Source organism: Podarcis filfolensis (genome assembly GCF_964270895.1).
Source record: "Podarcis filfolensis genome assembly, chromosome: 7".
NCBI classification, from domain to species: Eukaryota; Metazoa; Chordata; class Lepidosauria; order Squamata; family Lacertidae; genus Podarcis; species Podarcis filfolensis.
The window spans coordinates 86,541,446-86,560,636 of NC_139603.1; the positions used below are offsets into that span (position 1 = coordinate 86,541,446).

General features: G+C 45.1%; 1 protein-coding gene and 1 long non-coding RNA gene across 2 annotated transcripts in view; both read right to left on the reverse strand.

The window, feature by feature from the left end:
• TSNARE1 (t-SNARE domain containing 1) overlaps positions 1-19,191 on the reverse strand; it is a 339,199-nt gene that overhangs the window by 302,379 nt on the left and 17,629 nt on the right. Inside the window, exon 2 of the mRNA XM_083622303.1 lies at positions 18,711-18,792. Within this exon, the coding sequence (XP_083478429.1) occupies positions 18,711-18,792 (82 nt within the window). The remainder of the gene's footprint in view (positions 1-18,710; positions 18,793-19,191) is intronic.
• LOC310766343 lies at positions 4,534-5,094 on the reverse strand. Its single transcript, XR_014550085.1, has 3 exons — positions 4,867-5,094; positions 4,804-4,835; positions 4,534-4,618 (listed from the first exon to the last, which is right to left on the reverse strand). It is a non-coding gene; the product is annotated as an uncharacterized lncRNA (long non-coding RNA).

Genomic DNA, 19,191 nt, shown 5'->3' on the forward strand with positions numbered 1-19,191 from the left:
TTCAAGAAACGTAGGAAGTTACCACATTCCAGAACCGACTTCAGACATTTTGTCTCCTATAAGCAGCACGTTTCTAGATCTTGTGGAGAGCAGGACTTTTACACTGTGGAACTCCCTGCCCATTGACATTAGGAAGGCACCTTCACAATATTCCTTCCCCAGTGAATGCTTTAAAAATGCTGCTTCTTTTTTTAACAAGCCTGCCCAGACACATAGAATGTTGATTTATATACACCAAAATAATAAAATAATCAAAGAGCCCAGGGAGTAGTGGTAGGATGATGTTGAGTGGTCAAAGGAAGAAGATTGGGAGGAGGAGGTGTTGGAGGCTGAAGAGGTAACAGGGTTTAGTGAGCAGGAAGGGACTGTGGAAGAGAGCAGTCCAGAATCAGAAGGGGAAGCAGAGGAGGAGGGAAGCCAAGAGGCAGAGATGAGTCAGACTGGTGAAGAAGCCAGGGTACCTCTAGCTCCTGCTGCAACAAGCTCCCCTCCCCGGTTGGTTCCCAGAACCAGAAGAGGTATGAAGATGGAGGAACAGAGACAGGAGTGTCGGAATAGTCTCAGATTGCTTGAGAAGGAGGAGGGGACTTAGGCAGCTGTGGGGAGGTGGGGACCTTCAGCCTCCACAACTGCCTCATAGGAGCAAGACCTACTGAGAAGAGTTGCTGTGCTCATTAGGCCTGGCACTCCTGAGCAGACCTTGTTTCTTCTAATAAAGAACTCACTTACTCTGTGTGTTGTCTTTTTTTGATGGCTTGCTCCTGAAAGTCTAGGATTCAGGTATGGCTTTCATTATCAACTCAGTACTGAATTTCCCACTACAACATCATTAGTCCCCTTGTAAAAAAGGGATGCTAAGGTAGGGCTTCAATACTTTTATATTAAGATAAGTATTTTGGCTGATCGCCGAAGAATTGATGCTTTTGAATTATGGTGCTGGAGGAGACTCTTGAGAGTCCCATGGACTGCAAGAAGATCAAACCTCTCCATTCTGAAGGAAATTAGCCCTGAGTGCTCACTGGAAGGACAGATTGTGAAGCCGAGGCTCCAATACTTTGGCCACCTCATGAGAAGAGAAGACTCCCTGGAAAAGACCCTGATGTTGGGAAAGATGGAGGGCACAAGGAGAAGGGGACGACAGAGGACGAGATGGTTGGATAGTGTCTTTGAAGCTACAAACATGAGTCTGAACAAACTGCAGGAGACAGTGGAAGACAGGAGTGCCTGGAGTGCTCTGGTCCATGGGGTCACGAAGAGTCGGACACGACTAAATGACTAAACAACAACAAGTATTAATAACCGCTGTTGAGCGTCACCCATCAACGAGGGAGGACTATAAATTTGCTCACTTGTGAAAGGTCAAATTCTCAGCATTTTCTGCCTCCTAAAAGCAGTCCAAGCTATAAAGGTATAAACTTGGCTTATCCACATTCCTGGTTCTTTCTCCCGTCGAAGATTACAGCACTGCACCCCAGTACCTGGCGTGATCATATTCTTTAAGAAGGAAGGGGGGGGGGAATGACAGCTATAATTTCTCCATACTTTTGAGAAATGACCTAGTCACCCAAGTAAAAACTTTTCGCTCGCTCGCAAAAGCCTGGCGACAGGGTCGGTGCATGGCTGATTTGATTTCAATACATATTTAGCAAGAACAAAAAGGAAGGTTCTTGCAAGGTCTCCGAGTTATAAAGAAAGAATTAGAACAGTCTGAAGTTCATTCAGCTGAGATTAGATGCTCAGCCACATTAATATTGCCTGAATCAGACAACCTGAAAAAGGAAAATAAAAGGGTCCTCAAATACTTGTTTAGCATTAAAATAGATGGTGGGGGGGGGGATGCACGGCAGAGCTCCAGAATGCAGGGATGAAGGGGGAGCTTGGAGGAATAAATCATATTATGTGCATCGTGAACCTAATGGCAAACTGAAGAAAAAAGACAGAGAGAGGTGAAAGGAGGGCGAGAGGCGCTTGCATTTTTCACTGTTGGGAGTCAGCAGGTCAAGTGCATTTGCAGAAGGTCGAGTGGAGAACTGGGTGCAAGCTAACAGAATGAATTTCAATAGAGACAAATGTAAGATAGGAAAAACCAGGTGCACAAATATAAGACGGGGGACACCTGGTTTGCCAGCCGGTCTTATGAAAAGGATCTACGGGTCTTGGTGGACCACAAGCTTCACATGAGTCAATAGTGTGATGCAGCAGCAAAAAAAAAAAACTAATGCTGTTCTAGGCTGCATCAACGGAAGTATAGCGTCCAGATCAAGGGAAGTAATAGTACCACTCTATTCTGCCTTAAGGGACACGGGTGGCACTGTGGGTTAAACCACAGAGCCTAGGACTTGCCAATTGGAAGGTCGGTGGTTCGAATCCCCACAACGGGGTGAGCTCCTGTTGCTCGGTCCCTGCTCCTGCCAACCTAGCAGTTCAAAAGCACGTCAAAGTGCAAGTAGATAAATAGGTACCACTCTGGCTGGAAGGTAAATGGCGTTTCTGTGCACTGCTCTGGTTCACCAGCTCCCTTGGCCAATAAAGCAAGATGAGTGCCACAACCCCAGAGTTGGTCACGACTGGACCTAATGGTCAGGGGTCCCTTTACCTTTATTCTGCCTTAGTCAGACCACACTTGGAATACTGTGTCCAATTCTGGGCACCACAGTTTAAGAAGGATGTTGACAAGCTGGAACATGTGCAGAGGAGGGCAAGCAAGATGATCAAGGGTCTGGAAACTAAGCTTGAAGGAGATGGGTATGTTTAGCCTGGAAAAGAGGAGACTGAGAGGAGATATGATAGCCATCTTCAAATATCTTAAGGGCTGTCACATGGAGGAGGGAGCAAGCTTGTTTTCTCCTGCTCTGGAGGGTAGGACTCGGAAAAACTTTTTGACAGCAAGAGCTGTTCAGCAGTGGAAGAGAATCCCACAAGATCTGTGCCTCTTCCTGGATCAGGCAGATCCACCCTCTGATAGGGTTTAAAAATATGGTCGGGGCAGACACAGAGCAGGATCTGATCCTGCATAGTGTTGCTCCTTCACAAGCAGCTTCTCTGCACTCAAAGGTAGCAAGCTACTCATGAAGGCGTAGTGTCTGGAATCCCACAGCAAATCATGACCACAGAATGGAAGGTTGCAGGATCCCCAAGGACATGCTCTGTGGAGTGTTGGCTTCAGGCACCAGGCCTGCTGGCAGGGGAACTCTGTGTTACAATGGTGTATGCAAAGATGGCATGAAGGCTGGCCACATCAACCCACCGTATGGAAATCCCTTGTAAATAATCACAGCCCTGGAGATAGTCAGGTTGTGTAACCATAGCAGTGACCAAAGGAGGAATGACCGCTGGGAGGAGCACAGAGAGAAGAAACGCTGTGGTGCAACGCAACCGGATGCCTTCATCTGCCCCAGCTGCAACAAAACACGTCTCTCTCCAACAGTTTGACTTCACTACCAAAGATGCATTCCACCATCGGCTCCCAAAACAGATGCAATAACAAAGCTCTATGTGGCCTAGGACCCACGTACCTACAGGACTGCCTCTCCTGATATGCCCCACGGAGGACCTTAAGGTCCACAAATGACAACATTTTGGAGGTCCTAAGTCACAAGGTGGTTAGGTTGGTCTCAACTAGGGCCAGGGCCTTTTCAGTACTGGCCCCAACTTGGTGGAACGCTCTGTCAGAAGAGACCAGGACGCTGCGGGACTTGGCATTTTCCGCAGGGCCTGCAAGACAGAGCTGTTCCACCTGGCCTTTGGTTTGGACTCAGTCTGAGCCTTATGTTTCCCTCCCCTTATGGTTTTGACTTTTAAAATGAGGCTGCATTTTAAATGGCATTTTAAACTGTATTTTAAATTGTTGTTTTTTCCCCTTTTTCTTATGTTTTTACTGAAATTTAATTGGTGTTAGCCACCCTGAGCCCGGCTAAGGCCGGGGAGGGTGGGGTATAAATAAAAATTATTATTATTATTATTATTATTATTATTATTATTATTATTATTATTATTATTAGATTGGCTCCCGAAACAGGATCCAATAACAAATGATCCTTCTGCCCCATCCACCATCAGGAGGAGGATAAATATCTGGGTCTCAAACAAATTAGGATAGATGCTGTGTGACTCCAACTCCCATCAGCCCCAACCAGCAGAGTCAACAGTCAATGATGGTGGGGATTGTAGTCCAGCAATACCTGCAGGTACACAAGTCCCCATCCTTGATGCAAGGCTTTCAAGATAAGCACCAGCACTTGGAACTGCGCTTGGAAATGATCTCAGAGAGCTACAGTCAATGTTGCATGCCCTCTTCTATGAAGAATAACACAGCTGATTTAAAAATTTTCACAGCACATTACAGATCCTGACATGGCAGAATAGAATAACCTGGGACACCATCTGAGAATAATCACTGTAACACCCTCAAGGCTTTGCTATTATTGCATGCTTGGTGTAAGAGCACATTCCTCGGGAATGCAGAGGGGGTGGGGGAGGTCAGATCCCCAGCTAGGCAAGGAACAGAGCAATTCAGCCATATATAAGTTGTTTGGACAAGGCAAGGTGTGTTTCTGACCAGGGGAGAAGCAGGAGGATGTCCTGGAGAGACAGAAAGGAATTCATATTTTTCCAGAAGCTAAAGCAGGGGCACGGGTGGCACTGTGGGTAAAACCACAGAGCCTAGGACTTGCTGATCAGAAGGTCAGTGGTTCGAATCCCCGCGAAGGGGTGAGCTCCCGTTGCTTGGTCCCAGCTCCTGCCAACCTAGCAGTTCGAAAGCATGTCCCTTTACCTTTACCTTTTAAAGCAGGGGCAGGGAACCTCAAGGGCCAGATTCTCTCTTGGGCAACCTTCTGAGGGCCACATGCCAATGCTGGGTGGGACCAGAGGCCAAACCGAGTTGGATTGTGGGACCACCATCCAACCAAGCCAGAGGCATTATCAGAGTTCAAGGACACTGGGTAACTCTGGATAGCTCAGTTTGTTAGAATGTGGTGCTGATGACATCAAGGTCACAGGTTCGATCCCCAGATGGGACAACTGCAAATTCCTGTATTGGGCTAGATGATCGTTAAGTTCCCTTCCAACTCTACAATTCTATGATTCTATGATACATTCTGGCCAGGCAAAAAATGAACTCTTGGGTACCAATCCAATGAGGTATGGAGATTCTACAAACGGAATGTGGGAGAGCTATGGTGGCATGCCCATGGCAGCTTTTCCACTTCGCAAAGGTGTCCACAGGAGTCCTGAGAAGGTTGGTGACTCCTGAGCTAAAGGAACAGAGTTTTTGTCCAGTGAAGTCTAGTTCCAAACAGCTGCAGCAAATAAAACTCTTGTTTGCAGGCATATCTTGATTGGTTCACAACCGCACAAAGGCTAGAGGTGCTACAGGTTGAAAATGTGCTACATCTCAAAAAGGTGTAGATAGTCATGCTCAGGGAAACACCCACCTGAGCTCTGGGGGGTTGAGAGAGCTTTGATAGCTTCTTCCGACGAAACACAGTGCTTAAGAGTTTTCTCCTGAGCAATTAAGGCCAACTGAGGAGGCTGAATCATAGCAGCAACTTTGAAGGAGTCAGAGAGAACTAGGCCAAAACAAACAAAATGAATTTCAAATGTAAGGCTCTACACTTAGGCAGGAACAACCATATGTGTGGGCCTGGGGGTAACCCGTGAAATGCGGTTCAGGACCTGGCCAGAATCTGAAGGTTCCGCTAGAAGTCAGTCCGACAGGGCCAAGGCAGGACACGAGGCAGGAAACCAGGCAAGGACAGTACAGGATCTCAGGCAGGATCTAGCATACAGCAAGGTTGCTCCCGCAACCTGGGGTGGGGTCCAACAGCATTTTATCTCTGTCGGGGTAACGGCCGTTCCTGATCCCCCGGCGACTCACCTCCCTGTCTTGCCCAAAGGTGAGCACTCCTCCTGCGAGTACTCAGGTCTCTCCTTCTCTCAGACCTCAGTCTCTGCAGCAAGGGAGATGTTGGTGGGTTACTAGACCCAGAGGCCGCCTCAGCCTCCCCTGACCCAACAGGTAGTGGAGCAGCTGTAAGTGATGGCCCAGCTGAAGGCAATGAGGTAATCCCCGCATCTGGAGCCAGGGCAGGCTCAGGCCCCTGACTCGGCCCAGCTGGGGTTTGTTGCAGGGGAACCTGTGCAGACTGGGACTCTTCAGGATCAGGCCCCAGACTTGGTTCAGATGATGCCTGAGGCAAAGGACCTGGTGCAGACTGAGTCTCCTCTGGTTCCAAGTCCGAGCCCGAGTTCCAGGCTATCACACATATAAGATTGGGGAGGCCTGGCTTGTTGGTAGTGCTGGAGGAACTGGACATGGAGGAAGGTCCATGATTTCCTTCATGAGCACAAATCACCCCATGTATTGGATAAGCCACCAGGTGCTAGGTCAGCCAAGCCCATTGCTATGGCAATGGCCAAAAGGGGTCTGTAAAGTTAAAGGTAAAGGGTTAATGACCCTTGGACAGTTAAGTCCAGTCAAAAGCGACTATGTGGTTGCGGCGCCCACAGACAGCTTTCCACATCATGTGGCCAGAATGACTAAACTGCTTCTGGTGCAACAGACACTGTGATGGAAGCCAGAGCACACGGAAATGCTGTTTACCTTCCTGCCACAGCAGTACCCATTTATCAACTTGCACTGGCGTGCTTTCAAACTGCTAGGTTGGCAGGAGCTGGGACAGAGTGACGGGAACTCACCCTGCTATGGGGATTCAAACCGCTGATCAAGAGTCTCAGTGGTTTAAACCACAGCACCACCCGTGTCCTGGGGGGGGCATCTATATAAGTGACAATGCCCCCCCGGGACACGGGTCTGGGGTCTTGAGCACATTCGTGAGTCAGTGAGTGCTGTCATGAGTCAGACATCATGAATTGCTGGAGCAAGAGAAATATTTTCTACTTGTATATATCTGTATCTGCAAAGCCTACAAGCTATATGTAGATATCAGTGTCCGGTACTGTATTAATGAAACGTCATCTTCTGCAACAGTAAACTATTTTGGACCTTAAGTTGTGTGGTGACTGGAACTGGGGGCAATTTCCACTGCATGGGTATCTCACTTCAGATTCTGAACAGAAAAGATCTAGAGGTCTTAGTAGACCACAAGCTTTACATGAATTGATGGTGTGATGCAGCATCAAAAAAAGGCTAATGCTTTTCTACAGAAGTCTATTGTCCAGGTCAAGGAAAGGAATAGCACCATTCTATCCTGCCTTGGTGAGGCCACACCTAGAGTCCTGTGTCCAGTTGTGGGCATCACAGTTGAAGAAATGTTTTGACAAGCTGGAAGATGAGCAGAGAAGGGCAATCAAGATGATCAAGGGTCTGGAAACCAAACTTTATAAGGAACAGTTGAGGGAGAGAGGGATGCTTAGCCTGGAGAAGACTGAGAGGGGATACGACAGCAATCTTTAAATATCTGAAGGGCTGTCACATGAAAGGTATGTACTTTTATAGCTGAAGGTTAACTCTTAAGCCAGATATTCTATGCGCATAGCAAGTGAAGAATTCTATAGCAATGCTGTTATCTTTATGCTGGTTTCTTCAGACGGCGTACAATGGATCTCAAAATATCCTCCTCTTTTCCTATTTCTCCTAGCAGTCGAGGGTATTTGGTGAAGCTTATATAAGAAGGCTTTTTCATAACTATGTTCAGAACATTTGGACTAAGGTAAACACTTCTCTCGGTCTCTGTTGGTGTTGTTTGCAGCAAAAGCATGTCGATTTCCCATCTGGCTAAGGCCACTCTGCATGTGTGCAGTGTGGATCCCAATATTACACGAAAAATAACTGAAGAAAGAAAAAGTTTTTAACTGTCAACATCTCTAAAATGTTCAACACGTTGACTGTATTGAAGTCTTTCAGTATATATATATGTCTCAAATGTATATACATGCTCAGGAACACAATACCTTAAAGACCTGAAAGCAGACTTAGATCCTGTGATCATCATCATGTACCTCCTCAACAAGAGGTCTGGTGGGCAACAACATGAGAACAGACCTTCTCTGTGGTGGCTCCCCATTTGTGAAATGCTCTCCCCAGTGAGGCTCGCCTGACACCTTCACTACACATCTTTAGGTGCCAGGTGAAAATGTATAACTAGACCTTTGTCCAATTAACATTATATGGCCTTTGAAACACATTTGCAGGAGGCGGGTTTCTGGTTTGTTCTTGCTTTTCTTATGTATTTTGTGTTCTCCTTCTGTATTTTTATGCTGTGAACCGCCCTGTGATCTTCAGGTGAAAGGCTGGATAGAAATCTAAGGAATAGTGACAATAAGATGGAGCAAGCTTGTTGTCTCCTGCTCCAGAGCCAATGGATTCCAGTTGCAAGAAAGGAGATTCCAACTAGCCATTAGGAAGAACTTTCTTCCAGCAAGAGCTGTTAAACAGTGGAATGGGCTCCCTCAAAATGTGGTGGACTCTCCTTCACAGGAGGTTTTGAAACAGAGGTTGGGAGGCCATCTGTTACGGGTGCTTTAGCTGAGATTCCTGCACTGAAGAAGATTGCAAGAGATGATCCCTGGTGTCCTTTTCCAAATCTACAATTCTATGATTCTGTGACTTACTCACTGACCCCAGAATCATCTGTTCAGACTGACTGCAGTTCTCCAAAAAATCGGGCAAGGGTTGTCCCAGCCCTTAGAGACGGCAGGAATTAAATCTATGCAAAACGCGAGCTTTGCAATCTGAGCTATGCCTCCCTCACCCCACCCAGGCCCAGTCCATTTATTCACAGCAAAGATATGCTCCGGTAAATGGACTCCAAAGTTTAAAAACTGATTAGAGTTATCTTCCCCATCCCACCCCCCTCTTCTTTTGGTTTTCTTAATATGTATATCTTCAGACTATTCTTGGCAAGTGGCTAATGAAAATGTTACTTCTCCACGCAGGCTGGGGAGCCATTCCAGGATATAAACTTAGATAAGGTCTCTGGGTCAATGAGCAATAGTTTCAAGACCATAAAGCAAGCCAGAATGCAGGCAGGCAGGCAAATAAAAGAGTTGGGACATCAAGGAAAGTGAAGACACTGTTTGTTAAGTGCCTCTTACACAGCAGTTCTCAACCTGTGGGTCCCCAGATGTTGTTGGGCTACAACTCCCATCATCCCTGAGCTCTGGCCTTGCTGGCTAGGGGTGATGGGAGTTGTAGTCCAACAACATCTGGGGATCCACAGGTTGAGAACCGCTGCTCTTACACAAGGCAGCAGGCAGAGCAAATCTGTGGCCTTCCAGAGGTGGCTGGACTGCAGCTCCCATCATCCTTGAGCAATGGCCACACTGGCTTGGGCTGATGGGAGTTGCGGTCTGAAGGATGTGGAGGGCACCATGTTGGCTGCCTCTGTTGCAGAGGGCTCAGGGACTGAGTACAGGCAACACCCGATATCTAAGTGGGCCAGATCCCAGTCTCTTTTTTTTTTTTTAATGAATATTTATTAGATTTTCCAATTTTATATAAACACAAAAAAGAGAAAAAGAAAAATATTAAAAACAATTCAGTTTCAATAACAGTTTTTCAATCACATATTTCTTTGACTTCCTCATACCTCCCCTTCTTGTTCTCTAGTTCACCTTATTAATCCTAATCTCTTAACTTTCCTTTTAAAATAAAACCTTATTTTCCATTCAGCTTTTTTTAAATTTAATAACATAAACCATTATAATCCCCATTATCTTTATCATAACAGCTAGTCCCCACCAAAGTTCAAACCAACATCTTTTCAAAATTCATTAATTTTATAATATTTCTGTAGATAATCCTTAAATTTCTTCCAATCTTCTTCTGCTGACTTTTCTCCCTGGTCGCGGATTCTGCCGGTCATTTCTGCCAGTCCCATACAGTCAATCAACTTCATCTGCCATTCTTCCAGAGTGGGTAGATCCTGAGTCTTCCAGTGCTTTGCTATAAGTATTCTTGCTGCCGTTGTAGCGTACATAAAGAAAATTCTGTCTTTCTTTGGCACCAAATGGCCGACTATGCCCAAGAGAAAGGCCTCTGGTTTTTTCAGGAAGGTATACTTAAGTATCTTTTTCATTTCATTATAAATCATTTCCCAGAAGGCCTTAATCTTTGGGCACGTCCACCATAGGTGAAAAAATGTACCTTCAACTTCCTTACATTTCCAGCATTTATTATCGGGCAAGTGATATATTTTTGCGAGCTTGACTGGGGTTATGTACCACCTGTATATCATTTTCATAATATTCTCTCTTAAGGCATTACATGCCGTGAATTTCATACCTGTGGTCCATAACTGTTCCCAATCAGCAAACATGATGTTATGTCCAAGATCTTGTGCCCATTTAATCATAGCTGACTTAACCGTTTCATCCTGTGTATTCCATTTCAGCAGCAAGTTATACATTTTTGACATGATTTTAGTTTTAGGTTCTAGCACTTCTGTTTCTAATTTAGATTTTTCCACCTGGAAGCCAATTTTCCTGTCCAAATTGTATGCCTCCCTTATCTGAAAATAATGTAACCAGTCTCGGACTTTGTTTTTTAATTTCTCAAAACTCTGCAATTTCAGTCTATCTCCTTCTTGCTCCAAAATTTCCCAATATTTTGGCCAACTGGCCTCCATATTGAGTTTTTTCTGAGCTTTCGCTTCCATTGGTGACAACCACCTTGGGGTTTTGTTTTCCAGTAAATCCTTATATCTAGTCCAAACATTAAACAAAGATCTCCTAACAATGTGATTCTTAAACGCTTTGTGAGCTTTAACCTTGTCATACCACAAATATGCATGCCATCCAAAAACATTGTTAAAACCTTCTAAATCCAAAATGTCTGTGTTTTCAAGAAGCAGCCAGTCTTTCAACCAGCAGAATGCTGCTGACTCATAATAGAGTCTGAAGTCTGGCAGGGCGAAGCCACCCCTTTCTTTTGCATCAGTTAAAATCTTATATTTTATCCTAGGCTTCTTGCCCTGCCAGACAAATTTAGAAATATCTTTCTGCCACTTCTTAAAACATTCCATCTTGTCCACAATTTGTAATGTTTGAAACAAAAACAACATTTTAGGCAATACATTCATCTTTATAGCTGCTATTCGACCCATCAAGGAAAGCTTCAAATTTGACCATGTTTCGAGATCTTTTTTCACTTCTGACCAGCATTTCTCATAATTATTTTTAAATAAGTTCCCATTTTTAGATGTCATGTTAATCCCCAGATATTTCACCTTCCTCACCACAGACAGACCTGTTTCATTCTGAAATTTCTCTTTTTCAAACAATGTCATATTTTTCTCTAAAACCTTAGTTTTGGTCTTATTCAATTTAAATCCTGCCACCTGACCAAATTCTTGAATTAGTTCTAAAACTCTTTTAGTACTAGATTCTGGCTCCTGTAACGTCAAAACTAGATCATCTGCAATAAGTGGGCCAGATCCCAGTCTCAGCCCTGGGCTTCCCTGGTCCAAGCTACAAGGAACCTTGGCATTAGCCACCCTCAGCGATGCCATTCTCAAAGGTGGCTTTGGGCAAGCAACTTTAAAATATAATAGACAATTGAACATTCCGCTGCACAACAGATCAAGCCCACCCAAGATGCATCAAGCCAAATGTACAGATATAAATTTGTAAATAAAAAGAGGTGTCACTGTCCAGCCAAGAATGGGCCCAACAGAAGTTGCCTTAAAAACATAAGCAAAGTCTGGAGTGAGAACAACCATTGCCCAGGGACTCCTCTGGGACGAAGAGAAGGTTAGAAACGAATTAATGAAATACTTTCAAGCATCAACTGCAGGTCTGCTTCCACCCACCTCTTGAGGGCTTCCCAGAGGCATCTAGATGGGCCCGATCCAGCAGGACTCTTCTTATTTTTTTTTTCGTTTTCCAGTAAACAACCTCCTCCTTGTTGGTTACTCGGAGTCTTGCAATAAACACTGGACTGGGTGCACCTAGATATAATCCAGCCAGGCATTTCTGGCAGCTGTATGGTCTCCAGAAAGCATGTGTGTTTATTTTTCTTTACTTAGCAAATATTTCTAAACCGCCCAACAGTTGGGGGGGGGGAGTATGATGGTGTTAAACAACATGGAGATCTTTAATTAAATTGCATCAATAAAAACAAATTACAAACAAATCAATGAATCAGATCCATCATCAGCTTTACTGTATCACTCCTCGGGGAAAACCTGGGTGAACAAATGCATTGCAAGCAAGCATCCAAACGCTAACATTTTAGGCACCTGCCTGATATTTACCAGGAGCACATTCCAAAAGGCAATGTGCTGCAACACTGTTGTTTTCGGCATCCTTCTGTCTCAAGAGATAATGGGTGAAGTCAAACCGCTGTGTTAGCAGTACTGAAACGACCTTCCTGGGGCAGAAGCCTAGGATGTATGGAGCCCCTGGGCTGCCCAGACAACAAGACCCCCCTCTCGTCCTTGCTGAGGTAGTCCAAAGGTAAGCAGAGCAAGATGTTTGGCACCAGCTTGGCTGCAGGAGTTGCTGGAAGGAGGCATACAAGGTGCCACCATCTTAGGTGTTAAGTTGTGGGTGAACATATCAGACGACACAGCGATTCTCCAAACAGCTCTTCTTTATTCACAGGCCAGGACAGAACTGAACTGAAGGGTTCAGTCAGCCTGCTTATATAGAGCTCCAGTACAACGTCACTGTAACAACTTTCTAAAACTATCCAATCTCTGAATGTCACTTTTTATCCCTTATTTGCATAACTATCTACAGTATCCCCCTGCTGGCCCAGGGTGAGAACTTCAGTACATAACATTAGGGACTCCACTCCAGATTTGTGTAGGGTAAACTCCTTAGCCTTCTCTTTTCCTGAAGATATCCCGCAAGGCAGTGGAGGTTTAGGATGAGAGTCTTCCTTCTCCTAGATGGGCTACCTTCCCAGGTGGACGAGCCCCATCTGCCCCTCGCTTCCCTCTACAACAGCGGTTCTCAACCTGTGGGTCCCCAGATGTTGGACTACAACTCCCATTATCCCTGAGCTCTGGCTCAGGGATGCAGAGACCAAGCAGGATTTTTATAAGGTAAGGCAGTCCCAAAGACAATCTGGTGTCAGGACTTCACCTGCTAAATGCAAGACCCTAAAATGGCCCAGTAGCATATTGGCAACCAATGCATTTATTTGAGAAATAGTGTTGTTGATTGTCCCTTCAGCAATCTTGCAACAGCTGCACCTGCTGGACCGGCCTTAAGGGAAACCCCATAAATTTTGGATCATTGCCACAGATCAGTTATACCTTTAGAGCTCCTGAGTTCACACTCCTTGTTTTCTAAGTTTAAAATATGTTGGTGTTCCCTATGGGGGTTCTATTTCTTTTTGCCCGATAAAAGAAGACTGAAGTCTGTTCACATCTGTCCTACAGAATTGATCTGGACATGAGATATTTCCTCTTGCCATGGTGACAGAACATTTGACGTGCACACAGAAGGTTCCAGGTTCAATCCTGAGCATCTCAAGCTATGGCTAGAAGAGGCCCCTTCCTGAAATTCTGAACGCTACTGCCAGTCATTGCAAATAATACTGAGCTAAATGGACCATTGGTCTTCCTAGAACTCATGTGCATCAGAGCCCAATGAGCACCCAGTGGAGACATCAATCTGGAGAAGCATTTGAGTGTCCCAGCCACAAAATGTGAGAAACCATAGCACAAGAATCATGCACTCTTCATCATTTAATACCTGCTAACATGGAACCTGGACAAGCCAGCCTCTCAGATGCCTCTCAGAAAAGCAGATCTGGAAACAAGCTAGAGCTCAATTCAAGTTGAAGGATGAAAAAGTTTAAGATATAAAAATAAGTTACTATTCATGGGAAGGCGCTCGTAACAGCGCAAATACACAAATGACACCATTATATATTTAACACGCCCTATTATAAGGGTGTCAAGTTTGATTTGAGAGTGTGACAGATCTGGAAAGCTATCAAGCAGCTCTGGGAATGAATTGCAACAAAAATAGAGGTTTTACCCATCACACTTCAGTTAAAGAGCAGAACTGAAACCCGGGCAGATGGGAGTGGGGAGATCCAAATTTCTTATCAATTTTCAAATCAACAAGGAAAAGCAGGGATCCTTTCAATTTCTGCAGGCCCCTTTCCTGCTGCTTGCCATTAGAAGACATTGCTAATGGAAAAGTGGGTCTCTTTGTTAATGGTGCAGGTACATGGAAGCCTAAAGCAGTAGCCTAGTGTTTCCTCCTAGCCATGAGTTGTCCACATTGATGAAGTACATGACACAGTACATGGCACACACTACATGGCACAGAGGGAAGGTCCTTAGCCCAATGATGAAGCATCTGCTTTGCATTCAGAAGGTCCCAAGTTTGATGCTTTTGAATTAAGGTGCTGGAGGAGACTCTTGAGAGTCCCATGGACTGCAAGAAGATCAAACCTATCCATTCTTCAGGAAATCACCCCCAAGTGCTCACTGGAAGGACAGGTCCTGAAGCTGAGGCTCCAAGACTTTGGCCACCTCATGAGAAGAGAAGACTCCCTGGAAAAGACCCTGATGTTGGGAAAGATTGAGGGCACAAGGAGAAGGGGATGACAGAAGACAAGATGGTTGGACAGTGTTCTTGAAGCTACCAGCATGAGTTTGACCAAACTGTGGGAGGCAGTGGAAGACAGGAGTGCCTGGCGTGCTCTGGTCCATGGGGTCATGAAGAGTTGGACACGACTAAACAACAACAGTTAAGGCTGGGAGACCCTGGAGAGCTTCTGCCCATTTCTGTAGACACTATTTGAAAAGAGGGACCACTGGTCTTATGTTCCTGTATAGAAGGTTTGGAAGAAGCTCTCCTGGGTCAACTGACTGCCCAAGATTAAGAGGTCTGCAATGGCTGCATTCTGGCTTAGTTCTCCATAAGCCCTGGTGGCTGAAGGTAGTGGCAAATGAACGCCAGCACCAGGGCCTCCTGGTTCAACATGCCCAGCGCAACCCTAGCAAGGCAAATGATGTAGGAAACCTCCACACGGCAACCAGAAAGCAGCAGAAGTTATGTGTGCATGTGCAGGAACCTCTGAAGGTTTATTTGTGCATCTTGCCAGGGTACTTTGGAATTCTCAACGCTTTCAACATGAGAGACATTATTCATCTCCAGCCTACACAGCGCTTGAAGGAAAGGTCCAGGGAACAACATGGGAGGGACCTTGTTACTCACAGATGAACCCAACCAGATGCTAAGCTATTTCTGCACAGATTAAAAACAGGGACTCATTAAATTTGGCATCTTGAAGCCATCATCCCCCTCTCGGGAACAGGGGAAAATCCCCCACCCCCTTGAAAAAATGAACTGCGGGGTCTCCAGTTCTAGATCCTTCAATTACAAAAACAGTTGCTGCAATGAAAGGCACAGATGGATATGGCCAAAGGTTAATGAAGTGCAGAATCCCATTTCCCACAATGGCCAATCAGAGGCTTCCATGAGGCGCAGAAACAGGACTTGAAGACAACAACTCTCTGCTGTTTATTCAAATCCCCCCATGAACAAAATTCACTGGGGTTCCATACCACCATACCAGTAACCAGTGACAGATCTTCACATTCCTGGATTCAGCTACTCTACTCTTCCCCAGCTTGATAGCCTGCTGGATGGAGCTATAGCCCAGAGCATAGGCAGGGCATGTGTTTGGGGGGAAGACTGGACTTTTAAAGCCACCTTATAGAATCACTGTTACATCTTGCAACAGTGAGTTGGTCTGTGTGTTGCGTAATAAGACATCTCCTCATGTTTCTGAGCACTCATGTTAAGTCCTGCTGTTCTTGCTTTACCCGGGCTGAACAACATGCTCCTCCAAACATTCAGATCCCCATTAAATGCCTTGCATATTCTACCCAAGAACATCCCAATTCTCCCCAAAACATTACGTTAGGCAAGAATTGATGGACATGCTCCATTTTGTCAATGTCCTTCTTAAATTCAATACTATTATTTAAGTACTTTTGCTTGAAATGCTATCTGATGAAATCCAGGGACTTGGAAAAAGAACTGAGGTGGATTTTGTTTGTAGTAGGCAGGGGGTATGTATGGAAGTGAGAGCTGAGAGCTGGACCATAAAGAAGGCTGGTCGCCGAAGAATTGATGCTTTTGAATTATGGTGCTGGAGGAGACTCTTGAGAGTCCCATGGACTGCAAGAAGATCAAACGCATCCATTCATAAGGAAATTAGCCCTGAGTGCTCACTGGAAGGACAGATCCTGAAGCTGAGGCTCCAATACTTTGGCCACCTCATGAGAAGAGAAGACTCCCTGGGAAAGACCCTGATGTTGGGAAAGATGGAGGGCACAAGGAGAAGGGGATGACAGAGGACGAGATGGTTGGACAGTGTTCTCGAAGCTACAAACATGAGTCTGACCAAACTACGGGAGGCAGTGGAAGACAGAAGTACCTGGCGTGCTCTGGTCCATGGGGTCAAGAAGAGTCGGACACGACTAAACGACTAAACAACAACAACAACAGGCAGGGGGGTATTATTACTTATCATTTATTAAATTTCTTGTTAGCGTGCAAGTATTTTTCCCCCTGAACGGGCAATTTGTTTTCAGTGGTGAGGTTCGGAGCCCACATTCTGAAGGGAGGTGAGAACATGATGCATAAATGCCCAGACACTTTATCATTAGAAACTACTGTAATAACTGTAATTAAACTAGACACAGGAGACGTGAGAGACTTGGCTGATGCATCTTAGGAGTCTAGTTGCCCTCTTTGGGGAAGCTGATACAGGAATACCAGTTGGGCTATTTGCTTATAGCGGGTAGGTTTGCCTCCGATGTTCTCTGCTTGCACATTTCTACATAAAACAATTAACTTTGCAAAAATCACCAGTGGGTAGCCCAGGAACATCTCACTGAACGGGGGACCATGGCTCACTCCGTTTCCATGGTAGCTAACCTAGCTTCGCCATCAAGACCTGCAGGCAACATTGTACAATTCTTACCTCCTATTGCTTCAGCTCTAGTCGTTAGTGTCAAAATATGCCAGAGCTATGACAGCAGCCACGAAAAGTTGGGATAGATTTCAAAAAGTTTAAAGGGCCTTTCTTTCCCCCCTTCTTTTTAACGAAGTAAGTGTATTAAATCCCGCGTTACTGAAAACATCCATAGCACACCATAGAAATCTTCTGCCGAAAACATTGTAATGAAGCATTATGTGTGACTAGCTTCACCTCGGAGAGAGAGTAACAAAGCACAACTCTACTTGCACAGGAATAATAAACGTGTCAATTGAGAGTTAATATGGATGAAAATGCTAGTATACTGCCTCACTGGGTCAAATCTGAACACACACAAGAATGTCTATGTTCCCCCCAAAAATGTTTTTATATACAATCGCAAGACCTGTTTCAATCTACTGGTCATTTTCAATGCCCTTTAAGTTATAGGCATAGATTGAAATACAGCCAATTAGATCGACCCATCAAACATTTTAGATTTGTGGGCTGGATGGTAATTCATTACGTGTTAACTCAGAGGCAAACCAATGGTGGAGTTACACACCCACTGGGATACTGCCAAGGTCTTCAAAGAAGAATGTAATTTGGAGGGCTTGAAATGCACTAACTGGTCCATCACCAGCTATCACATCCTTATAGCTACATCAAACTTCCTAGAAGACACTGTATCAGCTTCTTCTCACCTCCATAGCAAACTAAGTGGTCTTTCAGAAGCCTTTGAGATGACACTTTATGAAGGGATGAGCATCCAATGCACTTGTTCCATAAGATGAAGGATTTCCAATTGCACAACAGAGCTGCTCTCCTTCTCCCCACAGGTGCCCATCCTCAACCAAACTCCATTCTGGTGGGTTAGGAGGAGCCCTACAAATTATTTATGGGCTGCATAGGGAGAAGAGGGGAAGTTCTATTACAAAGCCAAAATCCTTGCACTAACAGAACAAGATACCACCCACAGTTTACTGTCCTTTCTTGTATGGGCATAGAAAACCCATGCTTATATCAGGATTGAGTAACAAGCAGGAGAGTGATTGGGGAGGAGAGAGGAAGACATCAGCATCAAAAGGTGCCACTCTAGTGGCTTTGGGTTCTATGACATGGTACGGATGGGTCCTCCTGTTCAAGAAGCATTGCTCCAGTCATGATTGGCCTGTGAGTAGATCGCCCATGTGACTAGTCTAGGAATCATTAACCTCACTTTAAACCAGCCTTCCCTAACCCAGATGTTTTTTTGGTGGAACTGATAGGACTTGTAATCCAAAAAAACCATCTAGGAAGGATTTTTGCATTTGTCTTCAGCAACATCCTACCTATCCTGTTCCATTGGGGCTGAGATGTCACAGGGAAGGTAGTAGCAAATACCAGAGCTTCTTCTGGTCCAGGCTAAGGTGGGATAAGGCAAACCAGGACCCTGGACAGCTCCCAGTGAGCCCAGCGTGGAGGGAAATGAGTTTGGCCTGACACTATATCAGCAAAGGCTTAAAGTCCTCTGCAATCTTAAAAAGGCTGGTGGCACTTCCATTGGCTCCATCTGCCAGCGGAGATTGTTGCAATATTTAAAGGACTTCAGATTGAGAAGATGATTGATGGAAGAGCCACGTTTTCAGGATACAGCAGCATAGCCTCAAGCAGAATGGCTGGTACAGCATCTGAATTAGAGTCCTCCTCAAGCCAACTCTGGAACCCGGAGGCAGAGGAAATAGCACACCATCCTATTCAATACACAACTCCCAAGTATCAGGTCACTAAATTTAAGAACTTAACTTGTCGTTACCTTGTGCAGAAACAATACCAAATTTTCTATGGAGGTTTCCCAAAGTCCACCTCTCCCGATCAGCCAAGATTCTCCCGACAATCTATGGAAACAAGATGGGGGGTGGGGACTGAATGAGTAATGTAGAGTCCAGATCTAGGAAATGGATGGTAATGATAATGTTGGCCAGTCTTACAGGATGGTTGCAATAATTAACTTTCAATGAGATATAGAAACATTGCTAAATAAACACTACAAATAAATAGCCTCTAAGGAGCTTTTCCTAGTGGAAGCAATGTGAATGAAGCTGTTCTACCTGCCCACAGGCTCCCTCGCCAGAGTGGTGCATGCTCTAGTTATCTCTCCCTTGGACTACTGCAATGTGCTCTATGTGGGGCTACCTTTGAAGTTGACCCGTAAATTACAACTAATCCAGAATGCAGCAGTGACTGGGAGCAGCTGCTGAGACCACATAACACTGGTCTTGAAAGACCCACACTGG